This window comes from Colletotrichum godetiae (genome assembly GCF_030913485.1).
Source record: "Colletotrichum godetiae strain CBS 193.32 chromosome Unknown BDP55scaffold_2, whole genome shotgun sequence".
NCBI lineage: Eukaryota > Fungi > Ascomycota > Sordariomycetes > Glomerellales > Glomerellaceae > Colletotrichum > Colletotrichum godetiae.
Genome location: NW_026851250.1, coordinates 859180 through 871241, shown reverse-complemented (window position 1 = coordinate 871241; position 12062 = coordinate 859180). Strand labels below are relative to the sequence as shown.

Here is a 12062-nt window from a genome sequence, read left to right as displayed (position 1 = left end):
GACCGAGCTCGGCGAACTGTCCAGCCAGGACGAGAAGAAGTTCAAGCAGCTCACCAAGGCGGCCGAAAGAGACATTCTCCACAACGCTGATGTTGTCTGCTGCACTTGTGTTGGTGCTGGTGATCCTCGTCTGTCAAAGATGAAGTTCCGCAATGTCCTCATCGACGAGTCGACTCAATCGGCCGAGCCCGAGTGTATGATTCCTCTCGTTCTCGGATGCAAGCAGGTTGTCCTCGTTGGTGACCACAAGCAGTTGGGCCCTGTCATCATGAATAAGAAGGCTGCCAAGGCTGGTCTCAACCAGTCCTTGTTCGAGCGTCTCGTCAACTTGCGCTTGGTTCCTATTCGCCTCAACATCCAGTACCGCATGCATCCTTGCTTGTCTGAATTCCCTTCTAACATGTTCTACGATGGATCTCTCCAGAATGGTGTTACTGTCAAGGATCGTGTTCGCCGCGATGTCGATTTCCCTTGGCCCGTCGTCGATATGCCGATGATGTTCTGGTCCAACCTCGGCAATGAGGAAATCTCGGCATCCGGAACATCCTACCTGAACCGTACCGAAGCCTCCAACGTGGAGAAGGTAGTGACCCGCTTCTTCAAGGCCGGCGTTAAGCCCTTGGACATTGGTGTCATCACTCCGTACGAGGGTCAACGAAGCTACATTGTTAGCACCATGCAGAACACCGGCACCTTCAAGAAGGAGAGCTACAAGGAGGTTGAGGTTGCCTCCGTCGACGCCTTCCAGGGCCGTGAGAAGGACTTCATTGTTTTGTCATGTGTCCGTTCCAACGACAACCAGGGCATTGGTTTCCTTTCGGATCCTCGCCGTCTCAACGTTGCCTTGACTCGTGCCAAGTACGGTCTTGTCATCATTGGTAACCCCAAGGTTCTTTCCAAGCACGAGCTGTGGCACCACCTCCTTGTCCACTTCAAGGACCGCAAGTGCTTGGTTGAGGGTCCTTTGACCAACTTGCAGACTTCTCTGTTGCAGTTCGGAAAGCCCAAGACAGCATATCGCCAGAAGATGAGCCAGCCCCCTCAGTTCAATGCCGGTGGCGGGTTCCCCAACGGCGGTGGCAACCGCTTCAACGGCGCTGGCTCCACACGCGACTTTGATTCGGGATCTATGATGTCTTACATTCCCGACGACGTCTCCTCGATCCACAGCTCTCTGGGCGGTGCTGGCTTAAACACCACCTACCCTCCCATCTTCTCGAGCTTCACCCCTGACCAATGGCCTGGCCTCCCCGGAGTGCCCGGATCTAGCCGCTCCGGCGTCAAGAGAGGAGGTCGCGCCACCGAGAGCATCGCGGGCGAGAGTGTTGCGAACTCCGAGTACACAGATGCCAGCGCCAGCGTCATCGGCGCCAAGGGTGTCGGACAAGGCGGAGTCAGCTTGGGCGCCGGCCTCCAAGACGCCATTCACGGTATGCGCCCTGCGTCCTACAGCCACAGCGACCGCTTGAAGCATTACGTCGAAAGTGGTGGTCGTATGGGAGCCGGCAATGGCTTCAGCCGTCGCTACGATGACGACGAGAAGAGCGTCAGCACCGCCTTCCACAGCCAGATTGGTGGTGGCTTCGACTGAGTGCCGAGATGGATTGGGACAAGGACTTGCTTTACCAAACCCAAGGGTCATTTACACCTCATCCTCTGAAGGCTTCAGCCCTCGCCGCACCATGCTCGGTGCTGTACACAGGAACAGGCAGCACGCCTGAGCCTAGAGGCGTCTCGGAATACCGGCTCCGGTCATTGAGAACCACTCCACGTGGTCGACCATTCGGCTTCCAACGACGACAACGACGTGCCGCAGGCGGGTCATGGCCCGACCAGCGAGAGCTGCAACCGACGGAGGGGGTCGCATGCGCGCCCTCAACGGCCCGTACTTTGCAGATTGTCAATCAGGGAGATGTCGAGTGTTAGCAAGGGGAAGAGAGATCTGGCGGGGATAGGAGGTTATGCTCGGGCGGAGGACCACGGGTCAGCGTCTGAGAAGGCAACTCAAAATGCGGTCGAGCATTAAGGCGTAGAAGCGACAAGTCTTCTATGGCACACTGCACTTACTGCGAGGAAGCCCACAACAGATGCCATGCAGTTTCTATGCTGCACGCAGAAAGCGCACTACGAGATCCAGCGTAGAGTTTAGCTTCTTAGTTTAATCACCGTCTTTATTTGCACCTTGTCCACTGCCCCCGGATTGCGCTAATCATCGTGAGACTATTTTCACAGTATCCTGATCCGCAGGCCTGGTCGGGCCGGAGAGGTAAACTTGTCAATGTGGCACAGTGGCACACGCGGACCCTGTGTTCGTTGCGTATCGGATATACTCCGAAGTACTGTGCCTTTCCATTTTAAACGCCGTAGTGCCTTGCTTATTACTTGTTTGGACAAAGTGTGGAAGAATTGTAGTGTATCCTCTTTTTTCCTTGCTGATGGCGTAGCATCAGCCAATCCACTGATAGACAGGGGCTAGGCACCGGCCCCCCACAGACTTGAAAATAGATTGGCAGCGACGGGGGGCCACCCATGTTCAAGCGCGGGAGCCTCACCCAATCTGACAACGACAAGCAGGTCACCACCCCCTGACAGTCCTGACGGACATGCATTCTTCGCGAGACCGGGCCATCTGACGGAAGGTCCACTATGACGATCCGTCTGATTCTTGGCTTCGCAAAACGTTTGGCGAGCGGATTCCCCAAATGGAGTTTCGAATTGCAGCAAAGCGGCCAGCGGCCAGTGGCCAGCCACCGGGCGGCAGTCTTCGGGGAGGATTGAGAAAAGGGTGAAGGCCAATAAGGGGGGGAACTTGGGAAGCGCAGGAACGGCTTCTTGGCGTTTTTACGTACACATGTTGAGCAGGTGAGTATCAATGCCTTTGCCTTCTTTGGCGGTGGGAAACAAACCCGATGGCTCCGTAACCCCCCTTGGCCCAGGTTTGTTTGGTTCCTGAGCGTCAGAAGAAGCTTTGGCGCTTCCGCTTCTTCTTCCGACCTTCCACTGCCAAGGCTTCGTTTCTTTTTCATCCAAAGAGGTGGCACTTGGACCTAACCTCGTATCGGAGGGTTGGTTTGGTTTTTATCCCAACACTGTACTCCTTCGCTGGGCGAAACGACGAATTCTCCCTCGATACTGCGGTCTTTCACCTCGTCTTGACGGGGAACGACATGAGTACCCAGTTGCCTCGAGCAATGCTACCGCTGCCCTCTTTATCCTCGTACCCCGAGCCGCCAACATGATCACCATACGCCGACGACCCGCGAGGGTACCAATTTACCTGGGCATTGCCCTGACGCTGCTGTTTGTCTGGCACGCCGGCTTTCCCGCCGGCTGGAGCGCCGGAACCCTCAGTTACAACGGCATCCGCTACCGCAAGTCCAGCTACGACTGGGCAAGTCTGAAACCCGAATATCCTCTAGAGAAGCCGTTGCGGACGCCTCCGAGAGGCACACCCGTCGAACTCCCACGAGTACAGTACGATTTCGACGGCAGTAAGAAGCAAGCGGGGAAGAAGACGAGCAAGAAACTATCCCACGATGAGAACGGCGACCGCGATCGGGAGAAGCAGACCGAGTCGAGACGGGCCGCTGTGGTTCACGCCTTCCGGCGGAGCTGGGCGAGCTACAGAGAGAATGCGTGGACTTGGGACGAGCTGACCCCCGTATCGGGTCATGGCAAAACCACGTTTGGTGGTTGGTCGGCCAGTCTAGTCGACGGCCTCGATACCCTATGGATCATGGGAATGCACGACGAGTTCCGCCGGGCCGTGAAGACTGTCGCGCTGATCGACTGGTCCAATACCACGGAGACAGCCGCCAATATGTTTGAGACCACGATCCGTCACCTGGGCGGTCTCATCAGTGCCTATGACTTGAGCGGCGAGCCGGCCTTGCTTGCCAAGGCCGTTGAGCTGGGTGACATGCTATACATGGGCTTTGATACCCCGAACCGCATGCCGCCTTTCTGGTTCAAGTTCTCTGATGCAAAGTACGGCACGCAAAAAGTGGGCGAGCGCGAGTCCTCGGCTGCGGGCTGCTCACTCTCCATGGAGTTCACCCGCCTGTCCCAGCTGACGGGCGATGCGAAATACTACGACGCCACGGAGCGGGTGAAGGAGTTTCTTGTTAAGACGCAGACGCGCAGCAAGCTGCCCGGCATGTGGCCCATGTACATGAACTACCGCGACGAAAAGGTGGAGGACAGCTCTTTTACCATCGGCGCCCAGGCCGACTCCCTCTACGAATATCTGCCAAAGATGCACGCCCTACTAGGAGGTCTCGACAGCGAGTACGGGAAGCTCACAGTCGATTCTTTCGATGTCATTGACAAGCACATCCTCTTCAGACCCATCCTCCCTAACAATACAGACATCCTCATCCCAGGCAACGCCTTTGCCCATGGCGACAACGTCGACCTAACGCCCGAGATGCAACACCTGGGCTGCTTCGCCGGCGGCATGTACGGCCTCGCCGGCAAGCTCCTGGGCCGGGAATCATACGTCACCATTGGCGAAAAGATCTCCCGCGGCTGCGCCTGGGCCTACAAAGTCTTCCCCACGGGCATCATGCCCGAGATCATGACATTTCACCCCTGCAACGAGCCGGACCACGGCGCCTGCGAATGGGACCAAAAGACGCACGGCAGCAAGACCGACGTGCCCGGCGGCGTCAAGCAGGTCCGCGACAGCCGGTACATGCTCCGCCCCGAAGCCATCGAGAGCATATTTTACATGTACCGCATCACGGGCGACGACGAGTGGCGCGAGGTCGCGTGGGACATGTTCCAGAGCATCCGACGCGCGACGGAGACTCCGCTGGCGTACTCTTCCATTGCCGACGTCAACGTGCAGCCGGGGCAGACGACCAAGACGGACTCGATGGAGAGTTTCTGGTTCGCTGAGACGTTGAAGTACTTTTATCTCATCTTTTCGCCGCCTGATGTGATTAGTCTCGACGAGTGGGTGCTCAACACTGAGGCGCACCCTTTTAAGCGGCCCCGGAAGACGGATCACGTTGAGACTGAGGCGGAGATTCGGGAACAGTCCAAGTAGATTTCACAACGATGGCCATCATATATGGTGAATGGTAGGAACGCGAGCATCAGGTGCATTTCAGATCCCGTTTATTCCATTGGGGCGGATGTATATGTGCACAGTATAGACAGAAAGACGGCGCGCAGGATGCATGTCACTTCGTAGAAGCTGGGAAGCTATATAAATCTACATTTGACTTTTTACCTGTTGTTGTTATATTGAACCTTGGTCCAAGTCTCGACTCGCCGTCTCTACTAGCCTTGACTTAGATATGGTCCGAGTATATTACGTCCCGTCGCGCTTCGAAGAATATACGATGGCCATCTGTCTACTCACATCTTTGCCCCCCATCTCGTGAAGACATGGAAAATATGAGGCCACGGACCGACTTATTCCACAGACCAGCGAGTTGACAATGTCGCAACCGCGAAAAGGTATCGTGGACCCGGAAAGCCCCTAGTTTGGAAACACTCACCTCGTACGTAGCAAGGTAGTCAATCCATCCTCGGAGACGGGTGGCATGAAATTCCCACCAACTCGTCTAGTTGGCGAAATGATCCCCAAAGCCCGGGGAAAGGGGCAAGATGTTCACCACACACGGACAACCTCGAGAGAGAGAGAGCGTGTATTGTCAAGCGGTACAGTACGTCAAGCCCTTGCCTGCCTCGGCTCATCTCATCTGCCTTTTTTGTCCATCGCCGCCGCTACGTATGCTACTACACAAGTTGGAGATTTACGATAAGGCACCAACGTCTAAAGACAACTCTCTCACGAAGCCAGAATATTCGCTTTCCCTATCAGCCCGAACTTGGCATCCTCCCTGAAACTCCTTCAGCCGTCACTCTCTCTAAGATAACCCAAGTAGGTTCTCGAATCCTTCTGGCGGTGTAGCAGTATAGCATCATGTAATTGTCGTGTGCCAGCTTATACCTTACTCGAGGTAGGTGTGGTCACCATCCACGGGAATTATAACGGCAAAGCCGCGATTACCTGATTCACAGAACCATCATCTCCTGCAGTCGTAACAAGTTTAACGCCCTACAGAGAGATGCTCAGGAAAAAGCAAGGAATCCTCGCCAGAAACATGCCCTCAGACACCAACTTGCGCAGCGGCTGTTGCGGACTCACAGAATATTTCACAGCCGCCAGAACCGGTTTGCATATGAAAAAAAACATGCGTCGACCACAAAGTTCAGCGAACAGGTTTGAAACATGGGTTTACTCGCCGACGGGATCTGGTTATGCGGCGGCCAGCAAAATAAGAAAGGAAGAACCAGACCTGCCGGATCTCTGCTTGGCGGCTGAAAAGACCAAAAGTGGTTATGGGATCTTCAGAGCCCCAACTCGGATCACGGGACGAGCCAACGAGCGGAGAGGAGACTGAATAAGGTGTCTTTCCAAGCAAGAAAAAGCAAATGGTGACAGCAAGAGCCCGGTTGGGATTCGTTCTATCGTCTCTCCATCCTTACCAAACACTCCAGATTGCCGTGGATGACCCCACAGTCGCACGGGTTTGTCCGGGGTCCTTGTCATGAAGCTGCTGCGTTGAGCTTTCTTTTCCACTCACCGGTGTAGATGACGAAACGATCATGAGTATTGAATCCGTTTGCGCCCATCGTCCCGCTCAGGAAAGATGAGTTATTTTCCCACTTCCCTCTCGTACTTAAACACAGTCTTCTTGCCTATTCCGCGATACAAGGCAGGAAAAGCAAAACCACCGAGCTCTGGGAGATGGGTACTCTCCAGGGTATGGGACAGTGGATTCATCGTCTGTGCGATGGCCGCGGGTCCTAGCCGGATGTATGTCTCCTATCTTCTCTTTTTGCGAAAGAAACCAGGGCGCTAGTGGTAAAGGTGATCAGTAAACCCCGTTTCTGGATCTCAAGACAGTACGAGCCCGATATAATGATCCACCGTCTCCGGGAGGTAGAGTCAGGGCCCGAGTGTTCACCTTACAGGAACGAGTGCCGGGATGCTGTGTCCATCCGTCGTCGCGGGGCAGGTATCCGTATTATCGTGAGTCTGTATTTAGCGGCGGGTCGTTGTACAACCAGCGGTACCGAGCGGCCGCACAGAGCCACCCTCCCCGGCAATGTAATTTTTGGGAAACGATCTTCAAGAAGAACGGCAGATGGAATAATCATCCGTCCAAGTTGGAGAGATGGAAAGAGTGATTCAAGTCACCCGTTCCGGCGCACGGGAAATTGGTCAGGAGGCTGAATCAGCAAGGTGAACAATACCGTGTAGATGACTCTTGTGTTTGAGATTTGTGGTGGTACTGTGCCGCTTTGTGTTGCGTTGCAGTTCACTTTATCCATCGGAGGTTTTCTCGTTTGAAAGTATGCAGTCGATATTGGTTCTTCAGGTCCCGCTTGATGATACGTGGGTGGACATTGATTGCGATTGCGTTGCGCACCCACTCGTATGCCGGTGTTGTCGACAAATGATTCCGCCAACCGTTCATATTCCGCCTGGATAAACAGTTTCGGGGGCCATGTGGGGTTCCAGTTCGCTTATGTTTGACTAGCAGAACTGAATCCTTCGCATCGTTGCACTTGACTTGTTGCTGGTTAGTCTAGGCTTGAAGAAGTGTGGACCGTGGTTCTGGCCACAATATGTGCTGGGGATGATCCGCTGACGAGAGACGAGACTTGTTGATCGTAGGAAGACGACACGGTCCGCGGAGGAACACTGTCCATAACGAGTAGTTGAGACTGGTAACCAGCGAGGCTACGTGGGTGGGCGTGACGGACTGATGATGCCTACCGCGAGCAGAGAAGCGTCTTGATAGCTTTGTCCTGGACCACTGTGCCTTGCGCTACTTCCGCGCCTGTAATGTTAAAAACATAAACGGACGCAGGTACCGAGCGCCGCGTGCCCCCGCCGTCCATCTCATCCGAACTGGCTTGCTTAGTCGATGACTCGGATTCGTTCGAGACTCCAGAAGCGCTGAAGGGAGGATGGCGGCGAGACTTTGGGGGCCGGTTGATGGGCGGTGGTGCGGAGGGAAAAGGATCAGTGCACAAGGCCGCTGCAAGCTTGCAACGCATACCCGTGCGCTGCATGGCGTGGGCCAACAGGCTGGGTTCCTTTCGTCTTAGCCTCGAGGTAGCAAGCTCTCCAGGCGGCGCTTGAAGTGCTTTAGGCAGTGGTTGGATCAGCGCCCAAATGGATCTTGGTAATGGTTCCTGGCCCGGTGGCCGCGAGCCGAGAGGAGGAAACATTGCTGGGCGATGCCGACGGGTCGAACTAGGATAAGGTAGCATAGCGTCGCGCTGTTGCCGGGTAAGCGGCCGACTCCCTGGCTACACATGGCCCTCGAATGGCTGTGCTGGGGATCCAAGGAGGAATTGCTCCTGCAGATTTGTTGTTGTTAGTATCGCTGCTATGGCATCCTGCTGGTGAGACAAGAAAGCCGAAGTAGGATAGACAGGATGGGCAGGCACAGGTACGTTTATCAGAATCACACAACGATGACTATGATCAGTGTGTTCCGTCAACATCTCAAACAGGGAGCGGAAAGGTTGGATAGAAGAAGCCAATGGGGCAGAGCAGTGAAAGCTGTCGTGTTGTGGGGTGCGGGTGTGGGCGTGGATGTGGGAGGGATGGATGAACCAGACAGACGGGTCTTTTGGCACGGTAAAGACGGGCGGACGGGATGGGATGGAATGGACGGAGGACGGAGGACGGGAAAGTGTCATTGAGACGACATACGGCAGGAACAAAGGGGGTGCCGCTCCTGTTCCTGCCCATCATCCGGTTGACAATGGGACGAAGTCGCGGCCTTGAGATGAGACGGCGCATAAGATACTTTACTTTATTAAGGAGTGTGTACTTCGTAGAAACGAGACATTTTTTCAAAAATCCGGGGATTTAGTTCGTCCCATTAATTGCGCTCCACTGTGCAAAAATAACACGTCTATCCGTACGTACCTCGTGCCTACGTAGTTGTAGACAACCCTTTTTTCCAGAAGATTCAAGTCGAGGTTAATTTATCGGTGGTCGGTTCCTTGCCGTCATGGCAAGGTAGTCAATGCCACTAAAGCTTCAATCAGCAATTGCCTTTTAATTGGCAACTCGGGCCAGATTCTACTTCCTGGCCATTGAACTTCGTCGCATTCCCCTGTTTGAGAGCTTGCGAATGAAAAAAACTCGGGATGATCCTTGATGCGCCGTACTCTACGAAGTACCTAGGTCTGCGTACGGATAGAGCAAGCCCAAAGGTACTCCGTACAACAGTAAGTAGTGCAGGTCCGAGACAAGACATGCGAACGCAGTCGAGGGAAAAGCAAGCACAACAGCCACGGCTTGTTCCTTGGGCGATTGAGCGGCCTGTCCGGGCAAGGTCCTGATGCTCTTCACCGTCATTGTCCGTGCCTCACGCGCCGCAAGGGATGAGATTGAACCAATTGTGCTTGTTGCGCTTGAGCTCGACGCTCGGCATAGTCTGCTTTCTGAGTTCTTGCAGCAAGGTCACGCGCCTCAATTGATGGCCGCAATGACCAAAGTGACAAGAGAAACTTGCATCTAGAGTCAATTCAGCCAGATAGATACATACGTGGTCGTACAAGAAGGACTGCGTGAGATAAGAGGCATGAAAGCTGAGGCAAGGTACCTCACCTACTCGGGGGAGGTACCGTAAGGATATCATTAGGGGGGAAGCTCATCTTGGGAACCTTGCCTTGTGTCGAGTCTATCGGCCACTCTCTCTCTCTCTCTCTCTCTCTCTCTCCGTTTGTCTGTCTGTCTGTCGCTGGCCTACCGGAGAGTCCATTGGCAAATTAATAGACAGATTTCGACACGTTTCGAGGCAAGGTAGGCAAGCCGGTCGTCGAATAGGCTTGTTACCTTAAAGTAGCTGTCCCTTAATATGCGCATCTAAGACCATCAAGTTGTATTCAAGTACTTTCCGTCGAGCTTTACTGCTTAGGGCGAGGTGCGGTGCGTGCGAGGACATTGCCCAAAACAATGGAAGACCTATGGGGTACTTCGTACACCTGGGTGGAAGATGGAAATGCGGGGCCTGCCACTTGTGACTTGAGGTGAGGTAAGTTTGGAAGAAAGCAACGAGCAAACAACCAAATGGAAGGCAAGCACCGAGCACTAAGCACGCGGCAAGCGGCAAGAAGCAAGAAGCAAGAAGCAAGCAGGCACACACGACTTGAGCAACGGCAACGGCAGGAGCAACAGTAATAGCAACGAGAGGTACCTCCTTGACCTGCGTCGAACCCACCTCAAAGAAGGTACCTCACCTACCTTCTATTCAGGTATCTTTGCTTACCTTACCTTCCCAACGTGCCAATGTACCTGGGCTTCCCTACTCCGTACCTCAAGGTAACCTAAGGTAGGCACGCACAGCAGCAAGACTTTCCCATCTTCATCCTCCTCCCTCTTGGGACATGTTGGGATTCTTTCTCTCTCCTCCCCGTCCTCGGTGCTTCAGGAACCAGAAATCCTCTCGCTCTCCTTCCATCGCCAATCCAACCACAAATTGACCAAATCCCGTTTCTTCTCGACGAATCACACGACTTTCTGCCGATAGCCCGCCCTCTTCCGTCCCAACTACCGGCGCCTTATCGTTGTCACCGGCGGATTGTTCGGCCAACAAACCCCCATCTGCGGGCAGTCCCTCTGCAGTCTGCAGTCTGCAGTCGATATCTTGCCTCTCCTCTCCTCTCGTCGTCTCCTCAAAAGTCTCCACGCCCTCCTCTCGCCCGGGGTGCACAGCTGCGCCTGCAACTGCAAGAAAGAACCCATGGGACCTTGTCTCACCGAATACCACCACCATTCCCACCACCACCTCTTTGCTGGCTCGATATAGTCTCGTTCCATCTGCATGCCCTGCAGCACCGCCGTTGAATTCCTATTGGCAGCGGCACCTGGTCCAGCAGCATCATCCTCCTGTATCCTGCCAGGGCCTCGTCCTGCTCGGAATTGACGGGCGCCCAAAAAGATCACGCCAACCTACCTATCTATCTCTGTAAGTCGGTCACGTCTCTTTGGCTTCATTGCTTCTTCCTATTGTCTCCTTCGCGCCTCGCCGTCCACCTCGCCCATGTCTTCCCGTACACCCCCTTGCCTGGCTGGATTCCTGCTTCTGTGACAGTTGGTGCAAATATCACCTCATCTTCCCATCTTATACCCTCCACGCAAACCACGGCAACAACTGCAACAGACCGACGACCCCTGGCTCCCCATTGCATCCCAAATACTACTTTATCTCCTCCGCCACCTTTGGCCTCGTTCCCCCTCGACAACTTGCAGCATTGGGTCCATCTACGAGCAGCAAGCAAACAACTTTGCCTTCCTATCAGTTCGGCCTGCTCAGCAATTACCTAGACCTCTTCCATCCAATGCATCACCCTCATCAGCCCTTTTTCTTCCTCGCCTTGCCTTCCCCCCCCAGCCATCCAACTCTCTTTCAGACACCCCTCATCCATGCCATCTTCTCGCTCGCTTTTCCCAGCACATGGTCGAATCTTCCCTCCGCTGACATTGGGTATCTCGCTTGCCAACTAGCCCCGTCCCCAGTCTTCGCCATCTTCCCTGCCCTGATCCTCCGTGGTTCCACAGGCCCTGCCCGATTGCATGTTCTACCCTGGAGCTTGAAGCAGCCTTAATATGCACGCCGTAGCAGCACACTGGTCGACCAAGTCCATGGACAAGCAGCAACATCCTTGGTGATCGATTCCACCTCGCCGAATACATAATCAGCAATAATACTTAGCTCCCCGGCTCCATCTCCGTTCTGGGTCCCCAAGTATTTGCAACGAAGCGACGAAGAAAAAAAAGAAGTGGAAAGAGCAAGAGAAAGGAAAAAGCAATTAATACCATTCGAACCCACTCAAAGCGCCATCGCTGCATTTACCAACACCGCGTTCCCCCTTCGCCCCATTGCCGACTTTCCTCGCTTCTTGTTCTGCGCGCGCCGTTCTCGTCTCGCTCAGACATCCCCAACTTCCCTCCCCCGCGTCGGCAGTCTCCTCTTTACCGCCTCCGTCGCCGCCTCCCGACACCCGTTGCTGCCGCT

At 54.5% G+C, this 12062-nt stretch overlaps 4 protein-coding genes across 4 annotated transcripts; 1 reads left to right on the top strand and 3 right to left on the bottom strand.

Annotated features, from left to right (window-relative positions):
• Nucleotides 1-481: 481 nt before the first annotated feature.
• BDP55DRAFT_642936 (uncharacterized protein) lies at nucleotides 482-959 on the bottom strand. The gene has a single exon (XM_060573480.1). It carries the CDS (start codon nucleotides 871-873, stop codon nucleotides 709-711), a length of 165 nt encoding a protein of 54 aa, XP_060436190.1. The 5' UTR covers nucleotides 874-959; the 3' UTR covers nucleotides 482-708.
• Nucleotides 960-3235: 2276 nt separating this feature from the next.
• BDP55DRAFT_539725 (family 47 glycosyl hydrolase) lies at nucleotides 3236-5050 on the top strand (the record flags this gene model as incomplete). Its single annotated transcript, XM_060568056.1, has 1 exon — nucleotides 3236-5050. One exon carries the CDS (start codon nucleotides 3236-3238, stop codon nucleotides 5048-5050), a length of 1815 nt encoding a protein of 604 aa, XP_060436189.1.
• A 2595-nt stretch (nucleotides 5051-7645) lies between these two features.
• BDP55DRAFT_131805 (uncharacterized protein) lies at nucleotides 7646-8417 on the bottom strand. The gene has a single exon (XM_060565511.1). It carries the CDS (start codon nucleotides 8296-8298, stop codon nucleotides 7795-7797), a length of 504 nt encoding a protein of 167 aa, XP_060436188.1. The 5' UTR covers nucleotides 8299-8417; the 3' UTR covers nucleotides 7646-7794.
• Nucleotides 8418-8959: 542 nt separating this feature from the next.
• BDP55DRAFT_131796 (uncharacterized protein) lies at nucleotides 8960-9361 on the bottom strand. Its single transcript, XM_060565510.1, has one exon. It carries the CDS (start codon nucleotides 9297-9299, stop codon nucleotides 9084-9086), a length of 216 nt encoding a protein of 71 aa, XP_060436187.1. The 5' UTR covers nucleotides 9300-9361; the 3' UTR covers nucleotides 8960-9083.
• Between the last annotated feature and the right edge of the window lie 2701 nt (nucleotides 9362-12062).